This window comes from Hippocampus bargibanti, linkage group LG18 (assembly GCF_051943395.1).
Source record: "Hippocampus bargibanti isolate YZ-2025 linkage group LG18, ASM5194339v1, whole genome shotgun sequence".
NCBI classification, from domain to species: Eukaryota; Metazoa; Chordata; class Actinopteri; order Syngnathiformes; family Syngnathidae; genus Hippocampus; species Hippocampus bargibanti.
In genome coordinates this window covers 1,213,181-1,235,626 of record NC_142751.1, presented here as the reverse complement: position 1 = coordinate 1,235,626, position 22,446 = coordinate 1,213,181, and the positions used below count along the sequence as shown (strand labels likewise).

General features: G+C 44.6%; 1 protein-coding gene across 1 annotated transcript in view; it reads left to right on the top strand.

Moving 5' to 3' along the window:
* LOC148884169 (tight junction protein 2-like) overlaps window positions 1-22,446 on the top strand; it is a 54,881-nt gene that overhangs the window by 10,393 nt on the left and 22,042 nt on the right. Inside the window, 8 exon segments of the mRNA XM_089021319.1 lie at window positions 4,241-4,294; window positions 8,012-8,136; window positions 14,521-14,623; window positions 15,516-16,296; window positions 17,367-17,470; window positions 19,188-19,341; window positions 20,834-20,945; window positions 22,061-22,191. Coding sequence (XP_088877445.1) covers window positions 4,241-4,294; window positions 8,012-8,136; window positions 14,521-14,623; window positions 15,516-16,296; window positions 17,367-17,470; window positions 19,188-19,341; window positions 20,834-20,945; window positions 22,061-22,191 — 1,564 coding nt within the window.

Genomic DNA, 22,446 nt, shown 5'->3' with positions numbered 1-22,446 from the left:
AGTGTAATCTATACCTTTTTCGCATCGATATCCATCATTCACGTGTTTGTCGCCTTGCCATCAACGTCTGCAAACGTTAGACCGCTTGGTTATTTGTGTCATCCATTTATTTACACAAGCAGAGATTAGGACAGTTGATTGAATTGTGAGTGTTTGCAAGAAATATTTTCCACCGTATTGTATTTGCTTTAGCAGATGGACACAATAATTTAAGCGCCTCTCTAATACTCTTTTGTATTTCAAACGGTGACCCTGGACTTGGACATTACCCTCAACCCCCCTCACCCTCCCTCTCGTTGAGGGAAATTGTTGTTATATAATGGCTTGGGGAAACTACAGCACAAACATTTGCCAAAAGTTTTTGGGTTGCAAATGTAAACACAAAAAAAATACAAAAATAATGTTTTCGGTCTTTTTTTTGGTACTTTTGAACATCACAACAAGGATAGAAGCTAATGCTTGCATCCAGAAAGAAATCTGTTAAATGTTTTTGTTTTGTATTGACAGTGATACCTTGGCTTACAAACTTAATTGGTTCCCAGACAGAGTGTGTCCCATAGGAAACCATTAAAATGAGAATAATCCGTTTCCAGGTCCCCATAAAACATAATTTTCTACTTTCTAATTTACTAATCCTAAAAACTACACAAAATATACCTTATTTTATGTATAATAAAGGTGATATGGTATTGTAATTAAAGAAATGAATTACTCTATAATAAAGTCATTTCATTTACCTTTGTGATGGTCGATGGCTTGATGGAATGGAGTGGCAAAGGTGATATGGTATTGTAATTAACTAAATGAACTACTGTATAATAAAGTCATTTTATTTACCTTTGAGATGGTCGATGGCTTGATGGAATGGAGTGGCATGAACCACTTGATGAGGAACGTAGCCGTCTTCTTTCACCATCTTGAGGAATGATTCCTTGTAAGCTTTGGCAGCTTTGTCGTCAGAACTGGCTGCCTCACCATGACGAATGACACTATGAATCCCTGTACGACACTTAAAGCTCTCGAACCATCCGTGGCTAGCCTTGAAATCATCAATGGATGACGAACTTCCAGGTTGACTCTTGACGACATCCGAGTGAAGTTAGCGTGCTTTCGCTGCAATAATTTTGCCTAGTTCCTCATCAATTGTGATCTGTTTAGCTGGGTTGATAGCTTTTTGCATCAAGTGTATAGAAGGATTGTGCGGGTTATTTGTGGAGCCTGATTGATGGGATATTTTAACCTTGCAGCCTACACTCTGCCTTTGAACTATCAACGTTGAAACGAGTCCAAATTTGACTGTTTTCTATTCATTTTCTTGCTCTCTCTCTCTTTCTGTATTCTGCCTGTCTCTTTAATGTTTGCAGCTCTGTGTTTCTGTAAAACCCCTTCTCACTGCTGCGTTTTTGACCAATCACGTGCAGCTTTAAGACTGGGGGCGGGGAATAGAGGACAAAAAATGTCCGCTCCCATTTCCTTGTTTGGACAACGGGCTCGTTCACGAACGACACATCACTCATTGTTGCGTTCTGTGTGTTTCCCGAAAAATAGTTTGTATGCCAATATTAAATTCTCGTGAATTTAATATTCGTAAGCCGAAAAGTTTGTTAGCCAACGCGTCCGTAAGCTGAGGTATCCCTGTATTTATATTTTTTCATGATGATGGCAATAATGCCTGGAAATAAAGTTTCGTATCTATCTATTTGCATGTTCAGCACAGTTTCCCCGCTGCTGTTTATTCCCTTGTCGGCCAAATGATCAGATAAGTGGGTCATGATGAGGGTTAATGCCAAGTCTTATAATGTCACTGAACATGTTTCTTTGAAGGCTACTTTTCCGTTTTTTATTTATTTATTTTGCAAACTCCGCTCTCTTGCTTCTAACTGGAGTTGTCATTCCGTCAAGCGCGTTGGCTTGTTCGCCCCGGTGGTCTCCAGAAAAGAAAAAGTATCATTGAATCAAAGTGAGGAAATGCCGGTTGGCTGCCGGGCCACGCCATGTGCAGTCAGAAGGTTAATCACCGCCCAGCATCCGGGGCCAAAACCACACTTGGGTTGTATGTTTACCCCGCCGACCAACGCTGGGATTTGCGGCGAATGTAGGCCAGCAGAATCACGCTTACGTCAAAGGCGGGCAGGCAGATGCGAGGAGAGAGCAGCTGGTGGTTGTGCAGCTGTGGCCGAGGAGGAGTCTGTGGCGCGCATCGCCGGTGATCAGGGCAAGACAGCGGCTAGCAAGAGAAGGAGGAAAGGGCCAGAAATGAAGACCGTCCTCAACCTGCACAGGAAATGGGCCCACGCCGTCAAAACTATCCGTATCCTGCAGGGACTCGTGAGTCTTTTCCACTCCATTGGAGAACTTTTTCCATCAGTTCTCTTTTTAGCTGTTGGCTGCAAATCAATTGGCGCGACGTTGACTACGACGGTGGAGGAGTTCAGTTAATAATAGAACAGCGTGTCACCTTTTTATAGTTTTATCTTTTTGATTTGGAGATTGTCAAGAATATCTAGGAAGTACTTTGCAAAAGCTCAAATCCTATAGTGGTTGCTGTGATTTATTTATATTTGACTCCTTTATTAACAAGGGGACACAAGCCAGTGTCTTATTGTGCCGGTCCCAAGCCTGGATAAATACAGAGGGTTGTGTCAGGAAGAGCATCCGATGTAAAAGCTTGGCCAAAACAAACATGCGAATCAAACCTCTGAAGATGGAGGACTGATTCGCTGTGGCGACCACTGACGGGAAAAGCCGAAAGGAAAAGAAGAAGATTCATTTATTTGGATTGGATTGGATGTACCTTTATTCGGCTCACATTGAAGAAATTGACATTTCGCAGCAGCAAAGTTATGAAAGGAAGATTAAAGGAAAGACAGAAGTAGAAAAACGTAATAGTTTATTTATTTATTTATTTATTTATTTATTCATTTGTGTATTTATTTACTTGTTTGTTTTTGGAGTCATTATTTTATTCTCTTTTTATTTATTTATTTGCTTGTTTTGTGTATTTGTTGATTCATTTACTTGATTGTTTATGTATTCATTTATTTATTCTGCTCATTTTAAAAGTTTCTTATTTATTTATTTCATCATTTCTCGAGTAATTTATGTATTTATGTATTTAATTATTTATTTGCTTATTTACGTACTTGTTTTGATTTATTTACTTGTTTGTGTGTTCATGTATTTGTTCTCTTATGTATTTATTTACTTATTTGTCTGTTTATTTATTTGTGTATTTAGTTATTTGATTATTTGTTTATGTTTTTATGTATTTATGTGTTTATATAGTAATTTACTTATTTATATGTATTTATTTATGTCATATGTTTTTGTACTTATTTTTTATTATTTTATTTATAATTTTTTTAATTTTAATTTTATTTAATTGTTTATTAATTTCTTTATTTAGCGATTTGTTTATTCATTTGTTTTTCCACAAACAGTGCACGCAAGCAATCATATGCCATTGTGAATGCTTGAAATGGTCGTTTTTGTTGTTTGTTTTAAATGATGGCGAAGAGCGATGATAGCTTGCGTACGAGACAACATATGAGTGACGTGTGCTCGAATTACAGATGTCCAGCTGCTCAAAAATAACGCTGAATTTTGTGCGTACTCGCAACATTAAGAAGACAATTATTTGTCTTCACGTTCATTTTCGTTGTTCTTTTGAAATGACTTTGCGTCAACAAATACAGGTAACATCCGACTTACGACCGAGTTCCGTTGCGACCAAGTGGTCGTAAGTCGAAATGGTCGTAAGTCGAAATCCATTCAAAATGTTGAATAGAGACTCAGATGCTAAATGATGGCAAACTCCCCGGTTGCTGTGCGAGAGTGAGATGCTGGCTGGCCAAAATTGTCGTACACGTTGCCGCCCTGCTAGCGCGTTGCGGTGCCAGGCGTAGAATTAAAATGTTAAAAATAGGGTCTGGAGGTCGTGGTCATAAGTACGGGTGGTCGTAAGTTGAGTTGGTCGTAAGTCGGATGTTACCTGTAATATCATGAACTCCAAAAAAAATAGCGAAACAACCTTATCAGAGTCATATCACAATTCTAAAGTCAAACTGCAATTGTGATTATGTCACAACGGCACAGACGACCAAAGTGCCTTTTTTTGCAAATTTCCCCATTGTGGGACCATTAAAGGTTTTCTGATTCTGATCACGACATCCCACATTTTATGATTAAGCAATGCAATGAAATGAAATCGCCGATGGTAATCTCGCCTTTTTCTTTGCAGAACCCGGTTATGGAGGAGATGGTCTGGGAGCAGTACACGGTGACCCTGCAGAGGGTGAGTCCGTCCCCGCTTCTTCTTTTTCTTCTTCTTCTTGTCCTTCTCATGAACATTTTGACAGAGCCTGTTGGGATTCACAACGAACGTACAAATACAAACTGACACGCTCTGGTTATCCAACAAACAAAACAAACAGCGCACACCGAGAGAAACCAACATTTATTCTCCTTGACATTTTTTTTAAGCCGGAGGGTGGGGGGTTGTGTGTGGGTGGTTCATTTGGCCGCTACTTGTTTAGCAATATGTCAGGATTTTTCCTGGTTCAAATTGAGCCATCCAACAAGAATGAAAAGGTTTCTTCAGCCGTCATGTCGGGCGTTTAGCTTCTCATCCAAGAGGCTTCGTCAGCGAACTAAAATTTTGCTGATATCTCTGGCCCTATATATCCCTACTGTCCAGAGCTGGCGGTGCCAGACCTCTGCTATGATAGGTTGGGGAGAGCAGAGGACTATTTCCTGAGGCTACACTGATTACTTCTATTGTCCCGACTGATTATGGTCTACGACTGGCCTGATTGCCCCATTTGCATTTAACACAATACCATTTTCAATTTACAACAGTTAAGTGGCCCAAAAATCTATTTATATATCAGAAGATACAGGAGAGGTCTGTGAAGTGAAGGAATTTGGATGAACTGGGAGCGGCCAGAGAGATAAGAGTGAAACCACCGCAGGGGCGATCCATAAGGAGGAAAAGAGGAGGAAAGGAGGAAAATCTGTCAAGGAGGATGGGATGAGAAATGGTGTCAAAAGCTGCAGTGATGTCAAGAAGGACGAGGATGGAGAGCAAACCGGCGTGAGCTGTCAAAAGAAGATCACTCGTGACTTTTAAGAGAGCTGATTCTGTCCTGTGGAGGGGGAGGAAACCAGATTGTAATGGTTCGTAGAGATCATTCTGGGAGAGGTGAGAGTGTAGCTGGGAGTACACAACTTTTTCTAAGATTTTGGAAATAAAAGGACGGTGTTTTGAGGGGGACAGGGACAATACCTGAGGACAGCGAGGAGTGAATAATGGCCGAAATTAATGGAAGGAGAGATGGCAAGCAGTATTTGACCAGAACTGTTGGGAGGGGATCCAATTGACAGGAATAATTCTTGGATTTAGTTATGAGGTTCGAGATTGTAGAGGGATATCTTTGTGAACAGTGAGTCTGGTTCTACGATAAAGTATTTCAAGCTGGTGTGTTTTCGATTTCATGGAGCGGAGATGAGCATTGAACCAGGGTGCATAACGAGTAAATAAAACAGAGCGGGATTTGACAGGAGCGACCGTGTTGACAATGTCATTGAGGTCCGAGTTGTGGCGGGAAACCAGTTCATCAGGAGAGAAGCTTGGATCCAGAGATAATGAGGCGAACAATGAAGCAAGGGAGTCCGGGTTGATGCCTTTGATCAGAATCAGAATCAGAATCAGAATCAGAATCATCTTTATTGCCAAGTATGTAGAACACACAAGGAATTTGTTTCCGGTAGAATACGCTGCACTAGTATCGTCGTCAAAAAAAACTGCTAAGTGGCACTATACAGTTAAAGTATAAAGCACAGTAAAGTCTCGTTATATCGATATTCAAGGGAGTTCGAAAAAATATCGATATAACCGGGACTGTTTGCATGTAATAATCTCCGTGCGTGCATAGAAATAGTATCGATATAACCGGGGCTATCGATATATCCGATATCGATATAACAAGACTTTACTGTATTTCCAGCTGGTGTGTTTATACAGTGATGTTACAAAGGTTGAGGTTGAAGGTTGAGGTTGAAAGGTTGATCGAATGGGGTGTTTTGTTAGTGGAGCGTGTGATGGAAACGTTACATGTAACGAGGTAACGGTCTGTCTGTGTAAGCTCTCAGTCATACAGGAGTGGTCCATCGATAAAAAGGTTTCTTCAGCCGTCATCTGTACTTCTTTGAAGGTGTCGGACGTTTCGCTTCTTATCCAAGAAACTTCGTCTTACTGGTAGTTTAGCCCCTATATATATATATATATATATCCCTACTGTCCAGACATGGCGGTGCCGAACTGGACAGTAGGGGGTTATATATATATATATCCCGACTGTCCAGTATAATATAAGTATATATAATATAAGGGCCTAAACCCGAGAGGTAATTGTCTGTTATTGGGAGTTCAACAGCTGTGCAGTTGGAGCTATCGAGCTAGCTATCTAACTTATCCTGTTACTGTAAAGTGACCTTTAGAGGCGCTTATAAATGAAATGCATTATTATCTCATCTCATTTTCCGTAGCGCTTATTCCTCAATAGGGTCGCGGGGGTTGCTGGAGCCTATCTCAGCTGTCTTCGGGCACGAGGCGGGGGACACCCTGAATTGGTTGCCAGCCAATCGCAGGGCACACAAAGACATACAACAGTCACTCTCACACTCACAACTAGGGACAATTTGGAGTGGTCAATCTGCCTGCCATGCATGTTTTTAGAGTGTGGGAGGAAACCGGAGGACCCGGAGAAAACCCACACGGGTCCGGGGAGAACATGCAAACTCCACACAGGGAGGCCGGACCGGGACGCAAACCGGCGACCTCTGCACTGTGAAGCCGGTGAAGCCGCCCCATGCATTATTATTATTATTATTATTGCTCTTTATTAGCTACTGTATCTCGCTGGCTAGCTATCATGATTTTATGTGCTGTTTAAATGACAAATTATAGACACAGCAAATTTACTATTTTTAGATTGGCAATGAACATCTGACTCATATAACCATGTGTGCCTTGGGAGTTTTTTATTTTCTTTTTTCTTTTTTTCATCAGACCCATTTATTTCCTCTCATGCTTCCTCTTGTGAACTCTTGAGTAGTGGTGGGCAGTCAGGGCCTGCAGGGCCTTCTCTGCTGGCCTAAAAATACTGAATCACAGACTGAGAGTTTTGAAATGCGCTTAAAATGAAATGTATTATTATTATTATTATTATTATTATTATTATTATTATTATTATTATTATAAATAGGTGGGTTCCAGCTTCCTTTTCTTCTGTTGCGCTGCTTCCACATGTGTGTTTTTGTTTTTAAGCATTTAACCAATCACATTTCCACCATCATTTGCTACCAGGGTCAGAAATCAACCTAGACGCCTTCACAATTAACATAGATTAAATATTTCAAATTAGATGAGGTTAACCTTTGTTAGTCTCACAGTCCTGCATATATCATACGATGTGCATCTGTAGAATTTATTTGATTTGGTTATTTTAACCCAAAAAGTAAACCTTGGTGGCTTTGCGTCTGTCCGTTTACTTCTGTCCTCTGCTTGGGCCATCTGCTCAAGACAGAGGGAATCAAACCCATAGAGCGGTTTTGCGTACTGATGGAAGGGATAAAGCCAAAGGGTTTGACAAATCTCTGAAGTAATCTCATCAGCGCAATCAGCAACCGTGGCAGGTAGACTTTAGCGTTTGGTTGGCTCACACCTTTCACTTTGTCCTTTTCCTGTAGCTTGTAAAACCGCAAATGTTCAGATTCACGAGGCTTTGAATCGCAGACGCAGTGAACAGCAGCCGCTTGGCCTATGTGGCAGCCATGTAATTACATGGTCAAAAATCCCTTTTAAATTCCCTCACAATGACACGCAGCCTCCGATAATACGGCGGGAGCTGAAACACACCGCCGGGATTATGGATCTGCTTTTTCGCTCACGCTCTTGACTCGCACGCAGATGGCAGAGATTTGATGACCGTCTAATTTTCTTGTTTCTCAGGATCCGAAAATGGGTTTTGGCATCGCTGTATCGGGAGGGCGCGACAACCCAAATGAGGAGAGTGGCGAGACATCCATCGTGGTGTCCGACGTCCTTCAAGGAGGACCGGCTGAAGGCTTGTTGTTGTGCGTAATCACATTTTGTTCTTTAACTCATTCACTGCCAAACGATGTGCAAAAATGTGTCCACTCCCGTGCCAGGGTTTTTCTCATTGTCACTTGAATTTCAGGACCCACAGAACATGGAGTTTTAGGACTACATAAACATTCAATGGAGCGTAAGAAACCTTAGACCAGGGGTGTCAAAGTCATTTTTTTGCCACGGGCCACATTGTAGTTCTGGTTTCCTGTCGAGGGCCATTATGAATTTGGGGAAGCCATTAGAATGTTTAATCCCCTCCACATGTAACATATAGGGACGTAGATCAACCGGTAGATTGAGAGCTTTGCTTTTTGGCTCAGCTCCTTCATCACCACGACAGATCGGTACAAAGTCCGCATCACAGCAGACGCCGCACCGATCCACCTGTCAACCTCTCGCTCCCTTACACCCTCATTCGTGAACAAGACTCCCAGATACTTAAACTCCTCCACTTGAGGCAAAATCTCCTCCTCGACCCGGAGAGGGCACTCCACCCTTTTCCGACTGAGAACCATTGTCTCAGATTTGGAGGTGCTGATTCTCATCCCAGCCGCTTTACATTTGGCTGTGAAACGCTCAAGAGAGGGTTGGTTAGCTCCACTTGAAGGCCCCAACAGTACCACATCATCTGCAAAAAGCAGAGATGCTATACTGAGGCCACCAAAACGGAAACCTTCAACGCTTCGGCTGCGCCTAAAAATTCTGTCCATAAAGGTTATGAACAGAATCGATGACGAAGGGCAGCCTTGGCGGAGCCCAACCCTCACCGGTAACGATTATGACTTTTTGCCGGCAATGCGAACCAGACATCGGTCATATAGGGACCGAACGGCCCGTATCAGGCATTCCTTTACCCCTTACTCCCGAAGCACCCTCCACAAAACTCCACGAGGGTCACGGTCAAATGCTTTCTCCAAGTCCACAAAGCACATGTAGACTGGTTCAGCGAATTCCCATGCACCCTCGAGGACCCTGCTCAGGGTGTAGAGCTGGTCCACTGTTCCGCGGCCGGGACGAAAACCACACTTTTCCTCATCAATCTGACGCTCGACTTTCCGACGGCCCCTCTAGAACCCCTGAATAGACCTTTCTAGGAAGGCTGAGGAATGTGATCCCTCTGTAGTTGGAACACACCCTCCGGTCTCCCTTTTTAAAAAGGGGGACCACCACCCCGGTCTGCTAATCCAGATGCACTCTCCCCGATGACCACGCAATGTTGCAGAGGCATGTCAGCCAGGACAGCCCCAGAACATCCCGAGCCTTTAGGAACTCCGGTCGGATCTCATCCACCCCCGGGCCTTGCCACCGAGGAGCTTTTTAACCACCTCGGTGACTTCAGCCACAGAGATCGGAGAGCCCACCTCGGAGTCCCCAAACACTGCTTCCTCCAAGGAAGACGTGTTGGTGGAGTTGAGGAGGTCTTTGAAGTACTCTGCCCACCGGTTCACGACGTCTCGAGTCGAGGTCAGCAGCGCCCCATCCTCACTGTACACAGTGTTAGTGGTGCACTGCCTGAGATGCCGGATGGTGGACCAGAATTTCCTCGAAGCAGACCGGAAGTCGGCTTCCATGGCCTCACCGAACTCTTCCCATGCCTGTGTTTTTGCCTCGCCGACCACTGAGGCTGCATTCCGCTTGGTTAATCGATACCTGTCAGCTGTCTTAGGGGTCCCACAGGCTATGTAGGCCCGGTAGAACTCCTTCTTCAACTTTACGCATCCCTTACTACTGGTGTCCACCAGCGAGTTTGGGGGTTGCCGCCACGACAGGCACCAACCACCTTACGTCCACAACTCCGATTTGCCGCCTCAACAAGGGAGGTACGGAACATGGTCCATTCAGACTCAATGTCCCCCACTTGCCCCGGGAGATGTGTAAAGTTCTGCCGGGGGTGGGAGTTGAAACTCCTTCTGACAGAGGATTCCGCCAGACGTTCCCTCACAACACGTTTGGGTCTTCCAGGTCGGACTGGCATCTTCCCCCACCAACGGAATCTACTCACCACCAGGTGGTGATCAGTTGAGAGCTCCGCCCCTCTCTTCACTCGAGTGTCCAAAACATGAGGGCGCAAATCCGATGATACAACTATAAAGTCAGTCGTGGTGCCACGTGGACATATGGATACCCTTATGTTTGAATAAAGTGTTTGTTATAGACAATCCGTGTCGAGCACAGAAGTCCAATAACAAAACTCCTAGGATCATTGGGACACACAAACCCCTCCCACACGGTAACGTTACAACTCATGGAGAGGAAGAAAAAACATAACCCGAACAAATTTGGAAATGGCGTTCTAGGTCATATTTTTTTTCCAAGATGGCGGCGCGTGAACACGCAGCGGCTCCTCTCTCTCCTGGAAAATTGTTGTTTTCGTGTTTATTATGTTTGTCTCACTCGTGTAAATGTTCGTCTCCATTTGCTCGCTACACCCGAGGCGTAGCTACTCCCGTGAGGTTCTGCTCGACATCGGCAGTTCATTTTTAAAACCAAAACCAGCTGAAGCAGAAGTGCTACGCAAGCATGGCTTGCTCAGGAAGTCGGCTCGTCCGTTGACCCCCACTCTTCCACCGACCTCCACTCCTGCACCCAACCCAGAGCGGAGGCGCCACAAGCGCTGTATGAGGAAACAGAAGAGGGAAAAGAGTGGAGGTATCCGCACTAGGCTCGCGGTTAGCCCCCACCAGCCGACCATTCCTACCATCATCCTGGCTCACGTGCGCTCGCTGGACAATAAAATGGACTACATAAGACTTCTCCGCTCAACTTCCAAGACCGTGGGTGAGTGTTGTGCTCTTGTGTTTGTGGAAACATGGCTGACCGACAGCATACCAGACAGTGCCATCCAGCTGGCTCAGCTAACTAGCTTCCGGGCAGACAGAGCGCTCATCGAGGGGGGGGAAGACTCGCGGCGGGGGACTCTGTATTTACATCAGTGATGCCTGGTGCCGCAACGCTGTTGTGGTATGCAAACACTGTTCACCACTGATGGAACTTATGGTCATTAAATGTCGGCCATTCTACCTGCCGAGGGAATTTAGTGCCATACTGCTGGTAGCAGTTTACATCCCCCCAAGCTCAATTAACAACAGGAGCGCGGCATTGAATGAACTCTACCAGCACATCAGCGAGCAACAGACAGCCCACCCAGATGCTTTCCTTATCCTGGCTGGCGATTTCAACCACGCCAACCCGAAAAGTGTTTTTCCACATCTCCATGGACACATTAACTTTCCGACGAGAGGTAACAACATTCTGGACAATGTTTTCACCACACACAAAGGACCCTACAAAGCCTACCCCCTCCCCACCTAGGAGCTTCGGACCACTCCACTATCATGCTAATGCCCGCATACAGGCCACTTGTCAAAGTCGTCAAACCAGTCAAGGAGCAGATAAGGGTGTGGCCTGATGGGTCGTCAGAGGCAGTCAAAGACTGCTTCTCCAACACCGACTGGAACATGTTCGGACAAGCGGCCACCTACAACAACACCACAGACCTCCAAGAGTACACAGACTCTGTCACCTCCTACATGAGGAAGTGCATGGATGACGTGACTGTCACCATCCGGGCCAACCAGAAACCATGGCTGACGGGTGAAGTCCACAGGCTCCTTAGGGCTCGGAACGCCGCCTACAAAGCTGGCGATGAGCTGGGCCTGAGGACAGCCAGGGCCAACCTGTCACGCGGCATCAAGATGGCCAAGAGACAGCACTCCAGGAGGATCGCCAACCACTTCAGAGACAGCAGAGATACCAGGAACCTGTGGCGTGGGATACAACCATCACAAACTACAAGCCCTCTCCACAGACCTGCGAGAACTCCACCACTCTGCTGAACCAGCTGAATGACTTCTTCGCCCGCTTTGAGGCAGACAACAGCACTCCAGCACAGAAGACCCCACCACCTGCCGCCGAACAGGTGCTGACACTGTCCCAGGACAGCGTGAGGCGATCCTTCAGAGGGACCAACACACGCAAAGCCCCAGGTCCCGACGGCATTCCTGGCCGTGTTCTGAGAGACTGCGCTGAGGAGCTCACAGATGTCTTCACGGACATCTTCAACACCTCTCTGAGCCAGGCTGTTGTGCCCACGTGCCTCAAAGCCACCACCATCATCCCGGTCCCTAAGAAGTCGTCCCCCACCTGCCACAATGACTACCGCCCGGTCGCACTCACTCCCATCTTCATGAAGGGCTTCGAGCGGCTAGTTATGAACCACATCAAGGCTGCCCTTCCCCCCAACCATGACCCTCTCCAGTTTGCATATCGGCCCAACCGCTCGACCGATGATGCCATCTCCACTGCTCTCCACACAGCGCTCACCCACCTGGAGACCAGAGACTCCTACGTCAGAATGCTGTTCATCGACTTCAGCTCAGCATTCAACACAATTATCCCCTGACAGTTCACCGAAAAACTGAGCAAACTGGGGATCAGCACCTCCCTGTGCAACTGGCTGCGAGACTTCATGACGGGGAGACCACAGGCAGTCAGAGTTGGAAACAACACTTCCAACACCATCACACTGAACACAGGGGCCCCCTAGGCCAACCTCTTCATAAAGTTTGCGGATGACACGACTGTGGTGGGCCTCATCAACAACGACGAGGAGACAGCCTACAGGGACGAGGTCAGCCGCCCGGCCACGTGGTGCAAGGACATCAATCTCCGTCTGAATGTGGAGAAGACGAAGGAGATGGTTGTGGACTTCAGGAGAGTGCGCCCCCAGCATGCTCCACTAACCATCGACGGTGCTGCAGTGGAGAGAGTGAGCAGCACCAAGTTCCTGGGAGTGCACATATCCGAAGACCTGTCCTGGAGCCACAACAAGGCATCACTGGCCAAGAGTTCCCACCAGCGCCTGTACTTCCTCCGCAAGCTCAAAAGAGTTGGAACCCCGATCTCCATCACGACCTCCTTCTACTGCGGTACCATCGAGAGCATCCTGACCAGCTGTATCACCGTGTGGTATGGCGCCTGCACCGTGTCTTGCCGTAAGACTCTGCTGCACATCGTGAGGACAGCTTAGAAGATCATTGGTGTCTCTCTACCCCCCCTTCAGGACATTTACAACACCCGCCTCAGCCGCAGAGCCATCAGGATCGCTGGCGATCCCACCCACCCCTCGCACAGCCTCTTCAGCCTGCTGCCATTGGGTAGGAGACTGCGGAGTCTCGAGCCAAGACCAGCAGGCACAAGGACAGTTTCTGCCACCAGGCAGTCCGGAGACTCAACTCCCTTCCAGCCCTGCCCACCCTGCCCCTTCCCACTGCCACACTCACCAAACTCTGAGTACACGCTACATGCTGTACTATCATCCTGAACTTTATTTTTTTGTTCTTTCTCATTTTTTTCTGCAAGACCTCATTTCATCCCTTTCTTGTTGTTTGTTTTTGCATTAATAATAATAATAATAATAATAATACAATAATAAATTTCATTTCTAAGCGCCTTTCAAAACTCTCAAGGTCACTTTACAGTCACAGGATAAGTTTTGTTGTTTGTGAGCAGCAGCAGCCACATGCGCCAGCGTTCACTCAACCCGGAAGTAATTACTACATTATGTAACTTTATATACGTCACTTCCTCACTTTACATATGTCACTACCTCACTTTACATACGGCACTACCTCACTTTACATTCAGAAATTACATGTATTCGTCCGTTGTCAATTGTATGTCTTTTTAGCCACGTTATAAGTGCCTTGCATGCCTTGGATGCTGGGTCCGAGAGGACATTGATTTCATCTGTGCTGTATGTCATGCATATTAGCATATTTGACAATAAAGCTGACTTTGACTTTCAATTCCCGAATACATTTATGAATGGCAGTGAATGAGTTAAGAATATTTCCATTGTATTGAGTGAACACTTGCGCGTGTGGTTGCCGCTGCTCACCCACAGAAAAACTTATCCTCTGACTGTAAGGTGCCCTTGAGATTTTTGAAAGGCGCTTAGAAATAAAATGGATTATTATTATTATTTTCCTCTGTTTTTCATAAATAATGAAATCACCCATCAAGGCAAATTATAAAATGCACTTGGTCTGCGTTGTAGATTAATTCCAGGCTTTGAAGGGCTGTCAGCCAAAAAATCGATTATCGATTCATCTGTCATCCAACAATTCATTTTATTCACCCATCAAAAGCTTCCCAAAATAAAAACGACACCACAAACATGTCTGCAATGTTTTGTTGATCGCTGCCTCCTCTGTGGCTTCTGACCGTCAATGGCATTATTGATCGTCGCCCAAACAAATCAATAAGGGTGTCCCACATTGTCACTCGGGGACAAAAATCAGATCCTACAAAACCAAGTCCATCATTTCCTGACTGACGTTTGACTCACCCTTTTTTTCCACATATAGTGAGAATGACAGAGTGATTCAAGTGAACGCCATACCCATGGAGGGCGTCATTCATTCCTTTGCCGTTCAAACCCTGCGAAAGTGTGGAAAAGTTGCCAAAATCGTAAGTTAAACATATTTGGGGTTTGATTTCGAGTGTTGATGACAAGCATACACTTGAACTTTCTATCTGCAGTGTTGTAAAAAAAAAAAAAAAAAAAAAAAAAACGAAATGCTAACATTCTGCCGTAGTATACTTTGTAACTAGCTCGATCGCTAACTAACTCGCTAGCTAGACAGATGAGCAGAAAGAGGGTTAGCTAGCTAGCTTGATTGCTAACTAGCTCGCTAGCTAGCTAGCTAGACAGATGAGCATGGAATTTCACAAGTTGATTTGCTTTCGCTGGCTGAATAAAATGATGTGGCGGGCCAGATTTGGATGCCGGGCCTTGACTTTGACAGCTTTGGTGTAAGGGATTAGCCAGATAGCTGAATAGAAAGATGGTTAGCTAGCTGGCTCGCTAGCTAGCTAGCTTGATAGATGAGCATGGAATTTCACAAGTTTGATTTGCTTTCGCAGGCCGAATAAAATGACAGGCCTTGACCTTGACACCAGAGCCATAGCGACTACAGTGTTACACAAATTTTGAAACAATAATGCCAAATGTCTGAATTGGATTCCCATTATTTACTTTGTGCTCACTATTAACTGTCTAGCTGGCTGTCTGTAAGATGGCTAGCTGTTGGCTATCTGGCTATCTATTACCTATTTATTAGCTATCCATTAGCAAACTTTCTATCTATTTGAGTTACTTCGGGGTTGAGTGAAAGCTGGCGAATGTGGCTGCCGCTGCTCACCCACAGAAAGAACTTTATCCTGTGACTGTAAAGTGACCTTGAGAGTTTTGAAAGGCGCTTAAAAATGAAATGTATTCTTATTAATATTATACGTGATTGTCACATTTTTGCCCACTTCTAATTTTGCTTTGAAACCTTTTTTTTATGTCAACTCGCAGACCGTCAAGAGACCGAGAAAAGTCCCCGTCAATCTCCTGAACCGTCCCGGATCCCCCGACGATCGAGTTTTCAACAGCGATTACGCCGACGATTACAACTACGAGCAGGACGGCGGCAGCGTATACAATAACAGGCAGGACCACAGCCTGGAGCGCAATCAAGGTGGCTACGTGGATTCAGGCTACCAAACCCGCGAGCGCGACTACGACAGGAACTATGAACGACGAGAACGGGCCCGGAGCATGGAGCGAGACCGAAGTCCCGACCAGCAATACAGGAGAGACGGTAGCAGGGGTCGCGCATTGGACAGAGAACGTAGCCCCGATCGCCATCATAGAAGCGATCACACGCTCAACCGTGACTACAGCCCGGACAGAAGGTACCGTAGCGAACGCACGTTGGACCGAGACCACAGTCCCGATCGGCGCTACCGCAGCGATCGAGCCCTGGACCGGGAATACAGCCCCGATCGGCGCTATCGTAGCGACCGCGCGCTTGATCGCGCTAACAGCCCTGACCGCCGCTACCGGCGGGACAGCCGTAGCCCGGAGCGTGACGGTGGACGCCAGCGCAGCTTTGAGCGAGGGCGGGAACGTAATCCCAGCGACTCGCGGCAATACGACCAGCCGCTGAAAAGAGGCGCTAGCGCTAGCAGGGAGCGGCTGGAGCGGTCGCCGTCTCCTGCGGCCATGCCCGTCCCGATGCCGCGTCCCGCTCGAGAACTGGAGCCGCTGGAGAAACCGCTAAATGTCCTGCTCTTGAAGAATCGGCCTAATGAAGGTGAGACACAGGCATCGATTAACCATTCACTGCCATTCCCAAATTTGTTCAGGTTTCTTTTTTTTTTCTTGCTTGGGTGACGATAAAGCGCTGGCCAGACCTCTGGCATTGGTTTTCCCGCAGCATTTCCCTTTTTCCCATGTTAGCGCTTTGTTCCAACATCAGCTGTTGTTAAAGCGCTCTATAAATCAAAATTGCATTGTATTTTGTACATCGGCCCCCATTTCAAGCTCATATCACTCCAGACCTTTATCATTTAGAAATTAACTCTTTTTTTTCTGATGAAAGAAGAGTCTAAGGTTTGGATTGGATTGGATTGGATGTATCTTTATCTGTCTAGCAGTGGAGAGATTGACATTTCACAGCAGCAAAGTTATGAAAGGAAGAGGAAAGGAAAGAAAGAAGTAGAAAAACAAAATACAGTAGCTCCTGGAAAGGCAGCCACTCTCGCGGCACCATCTTGAAGTTAAAAAAATAACAACAATAAACTAAATAACAAATAATATGACAACACAAAGACACAGAGAGGCATTCATTCTTCAGGACTTGCTGAAGAATGAATGCCTTTTGTGACATGAAGTAGTTCTAGTTTTTCAGTTTTTTTTTTCTTGCTTGGGTGCCGATAGAGTGCTAGCCAGACCTCTGGCGATGTTTTTTCTCCTGTCCATAAGGGTGCAGCATTTCCCCTTTTTATCTCCATGTTAGCGCTTTGTTCCAGTTTCAGCTGTTGTTGAAGCGCTATATAAACCAATATGTATGTATTGCATTGTATTTTGGACATATGCCCTCATTTCATGCTCATATAACTCCAGACTCATATCATTTAGGAATTAACATTTTTTTTCTGTTGAAAGAAGAGAGTCTCAGGTTTCTAATGCTGTTTTGAATGTTTATGTAGTGCGAAGAGTCAATATTCTGTGGGCCTTGGAATTGGAGTGACAATGACAAAAACCCTGGCACACATTTTTGCACATTGTCTGGCGGTGAACGAGTTCGACTTTATTTAGTATTAAATTCATGCCATATCCTGCTTTGATGTGTAAATCAAAGAGATGCTTCTTTTGTTTCAGAGTATGGCCTTCGTCTGGGAAGTCAACTCTTCATTAAAGAAATGACCAGCACGGGTCTTGCCAGCAGGGATGGAAACCTACAAGAAGGCGACATCATTCTCAAGGTGCCAACAAAATGAACCGTTTCTTGTAGGGTGTCCAAATTCGTTTTCAAAATCCGTGCTCGGGGGCCAAATGCGGCCCCTGGTCAATTTTCATCCTGCCCGCAGCCTCCGTCATAAAATTAATCATGTCTGGCTTGCATGTAGAATTAGGGCAGTAGCGCTGTTACCTGCGTGTGCTAAGTGCTGCCATCTTTAATCGGAACAGGAAAGTAGTAGATGAGTCATTCATCATCATCGTACATTTCATTTCTAAGCGCCTTTCAAAACTCTCAAGGTCACTTTACAGTCACTGGATAAGTTTTTCTGTGGGTGAGCAGTGGCAGCCACACGCGCCAGCGTTCACTCAACCCGGAATAACTCAGATAGAAAGCTAGCTAGCTAATAGCTAGTTAATAGATAGCTGGCTATTAGCTAGTTAATAGATAGCTAGCTAGTTAGTTCGCTAAAAGATAGATAGCTAATAGATAACTAGCTAGATAGCCAGCTAGTTAGTTAAATAGCTAATAGACAGCTAGCTAGATAGCTAATAGCTAGTTAATAGATAGTTAGCTCATTGACTGAATGACCCCGCAATTTTCAAAAATGCGGATTTATTTTTTTCTATAATGGCGACAATGTTTTTGTTTTTTGTTTTTTTGTTTGTTTTTTACTTCAAATTGTGCCGCGGGAGTGGCTGCCTTTCCAGCAGATCCTGTATTTTGTTTTTATACTACTTTCTTTCCTTTCCTCTTCATTTCATAACTTTGCTACTGTGAAATGTCAATTTCTCCACTGCGAGACGAATAAAGGTACATTCAATCCAATCAACAAAAGAACAGTTACTTCTGTTCAACTGTTACAAAAAAGTGAATTCACTCATTCACTGCCAGACGATGTGCAAAAATGTGTCACCAAACACCCCTGATTTCTTGTTTTTTAACAATATCATCATGATCCTATATAATAATAATAATAATAATAATAATAATATCGATGATAAGGTTTCTTCAGCCGTCATCTGTACAAAAGTGAAGGTTTCGAAACCTTCACTTTTGTACAGATGACGGCTGAAGAAACCTTCTCATCGATGGACCACTCCTGTACGACTGAGAGCTTACGCAGACAAAATAATAATAATAATAACTCAAATAGATAGAAAGTTAGCTAGCTAGCCAATCGATAGCAAACAGATACCTAGCTAGATAGCCATCCAGCTAGATAGCCAGCCAGCTAGATAGTGGATAGCTAGCTATATAGCCAGATACAGTAAAGTCTCGTTATATCGATATCGGATATATCGATAGTCCCGGTTATATCGATACTATTTCTATGCACGCACGGAGAAAATTACATGCAAACAGGGTCGGATATATCGATAGTCCCGGTTATATCGATATTTTTTCGGACTCACTTGAATATCGATATAACGAGACTTTACTGTAGTTAATAGATAGCAAACAACTCGCTAATAATAATAATAATAATACATTTCATTTCTAAGCGCCTTTCAAAACTCTCAGGGTCACTTTACAGTAACAGGATATTTTTTTCTATGGGTGAGCAGTGGCTGCCACATGCGCCAGTGTTTACTCAACCCAGAAATAACTCAAATAGATATAAAGCTAGCTAGCTAATAGATACTACGTGGTTCATCGGTTTTTCCTATCCCTTCATGATTGACATTTTCCACCATGCACCACCTACATTGGAATGTTGATATCTTTATCCGTAACGACAGATCAACGGCACAGCGACGGAAAACCTTTCCCTGAGTGACGCCGGGAAGCTGATTGAGAAATCTCGCGGCAAACTCCAGCTGGTGGTCCAGAGAGACAGGCAGCAAGTGCTGATCCGAGTCCCCCCGATGGTGGACAGCGACTCCGAGCTTGATGGTGAGAGACCCTCCAAACTGAAAAGCAGCAGGTCCTATCCGGTGTAGAACAAACATGGCGGACGCTTGGACATATCAACGTCACGACAATTAAATGTGGAAACCATTGCGTCTGTCATATTTTGTATTTGTCCATTAAATCCTGTTTTTTTCATCATTAAATAAAAGTTTGACTTTCACATCAGTTCACTGTATAGTATTTTTTACCTTTTTCACACAAATCTCCACCTCTATGACAATTCTCTCTGGGATGTCACGTGACCTCAACGCGTGCTGTGATTGGTCCAATCCAACCTAGATAAATGGTGTGAATGTTTTTTTTTGCTCACCCAACAGCTGCAGGGAGGACAGAGGCGGGGTTGCCAGTGGACCTGTGACCCACTTTGTCTGTTTCTAGCACCGTGTGACCCGTGTTTCTCACCCGTCAACTAATCCGGCGCCGTAATCCCGCCATTGGATATGAGAAATTTTCATCATGTGATGGTTCGCACCATGGCGGTCACGTGGCTTCCTGCTTTGAAAATCTCTAGGTGTTTTTTTGTGTGTGTGTATTAACGTGTGTGCGTCGTTTTTTTAGATCCCGAAAACCCGACTCCAAAGTTCATCTGTGATGAGCGGTTCTGTGCCCTTCTTTTAACCTTCTCAGCCATGGAATCAGAAATGTTTTTTTTTTTACATTTAACTCATTCACTGCCGTTCACAAATGTATTTTGGAATTCAAAATATGACGTAGAGCGCCATCTCTGAAATTTTTCGGGTTTTGTTTTTTCATGCTAGGGTGCCGATAAAGCACTGGCCATATCATCTGGCAATGTTTTTCTTTTCCACAAGGGGGCAGCATTTCCCTTTTTTTCCATGTTAGCGCTTTGTTACACCTTCAGCTGTTGTTAAAGTGCAATGTAACCCAATATGGATGTACGCATTGCATTGTATTTTGGACAGCCACCCTCATTTCAAGCTCATATAACTCCAGAACCATATCATATCGGAATGAACTCTTTTCTTTATGATGAAAAAAATAAAAAGAGTAAGGTTTCCAACGCTGTATTGATTGTTTATGCAGTCCTAAAACTCAATATTCAGTGGGTCCTGGAATTCAAATGACAATGCTGTGTTACTTCCGGGTAGAGTGAACGCTGGCACGAATAGCTGCCGCTGCTCACCCGCACGAGAAAATCCCATGCCTGTAAAGTATCCTTGAGAGTTGCTGCTCACCCGCACAAAAAATCCTGTGACTGTAAAGTGTCCTTGAGAGTTTTGAAAGGCGCTTAGAAATTAAATATATTATTATTATAATGACAAAAACCCTGGCACTGGAATGGACCCATTTTTGCACATCGTCTGGCAGTGAATGAGTTAAAATCCTTATTTTGTGTCGACAATATAATACCTTTTTCATCCATCACCCTGTTGACTAAGTTATTAAATGGCGACAACAACCGGATTCCGTTAGGGAGACTAAAGTTGTCAAGTTGTGTCTGTGTATTTTGCAGATATTTCTGAGATTGAGTCATATCGCTCCTACTCGCCGCAAGATGAACGACGAGGACATCATTCCGACCTGTCTTCTCACTCCTCCAATGAGCGACTGCGAGAGAAGCCAAGGTGCACTCGGCCTTATGTCATATATAGGCCTTTGCATACTTTAATAATAATAATAATAATAATACATTTAATTTCTAATTTCAAAACTCTCAAGGACACTTTACAGTCACATAATTTTTCAACAGTGGTGGACCGTCAGGGCCCACAAAGCCTTCTCTGCTGACCTAAAAATATCTGAATTGCGGACTGATGTTAATTCTATTTAGTCCATGCATTCTTATGAACTCATTCAATGTCAGACTTGCACAAAAATATGTCCACTCCAGTGCCAGGGTTTTTGTCATGTTCACTTGAATTCCAAGAGCCACAGAATATTGACTTTTAGGACTACATAACGTAACGCCGTAAGAAACCTTAGACTCTCTTCTTTCATCAGTTAATTCCTAAGTTATGTGCCTGGAGTTATCTGAGCTTGAAATCGGGCAGTCAATGAGTTAAGGGTTGGATTGATTCAGACGTAGTGCTACTGAAGGCTCTCCATTTGCTTTCTATTAGCTATCTGGCTAGCTAGCTATGTAGCTGGGTATCTATTAGCTATATGGCTATCTAGCTAGTTCGCTAACTGCCTAGCTGGCTATCTATTAGCTCGCTGTTACTTCTGGGTTGAGTGAACGCTGGCGCATGTGCCTGCCGCTGCTCACCCGCAGAAAAACTGGTCCTATGACTGTAAAGTGACCTTGAGAGTTTTGAAATGAAATGTATTATTATTATTAGATGTCAAATGCATGGCTCGCCACTGATTTTGAAGTATTGTATCGCTAGCGGCGTCCAAAGATATGAACCTAGCATGGCAAAGTAGCCTGAAGGTAGCTGGTGTGAGAGAAAAGGATGCACAAAAGATGGAGGACACTAATTCACTGTGGCGACCCCTCAAGGGAAAAGCCGAAAGGAAAAGAAGTATTGCTAGCGGTGTCCAAAGAAATGAGGCTAGCATCGCAAAGTAGCCTGAAAGCAGCACAAAATTAACATGGCGTATCGATACGTTAATAACTCACATTTACAATGCTTTGAAAATATAAGTAGCAAGTACAAGACCGTACTGACGATTGTAAATGTGTACCGTCTTTCCCCTGTAAGCCATTATGGGGACTAATTAAAATTTCTTTTGTTTTTAGAGAGGAGCCGCCTAATAGGTTGGTTAAAATGGGTGCCATGCCAACCCCATTCAAAGGTCTTGAGCGAGCTGCGGAAGACACACCCCCATTGCCTCCAGAGAGGGAGGAGTCGCGGTCGCAGACACCACCAAGTATTTTTTTTTTTTTAGTAACTTTCCTATCTTCAAAATACAGTGATACCTCGGCTTGTGAACGATTTAGCTCACGAATTTTTCACATTAAGAATGTTAAATTTGCGAGAATATAATCTTGGCATGCAAACTATTTTTCGGGAAACACACAGAGCGCCACAATGATGTGTCGTTCGCAAACTGGCCTGTTCTCCTAACAAGGAGCTAGAAATGGTAGCCGGCTTTTTTTCCCTCTATTCTCCCCCACCCCCCGTC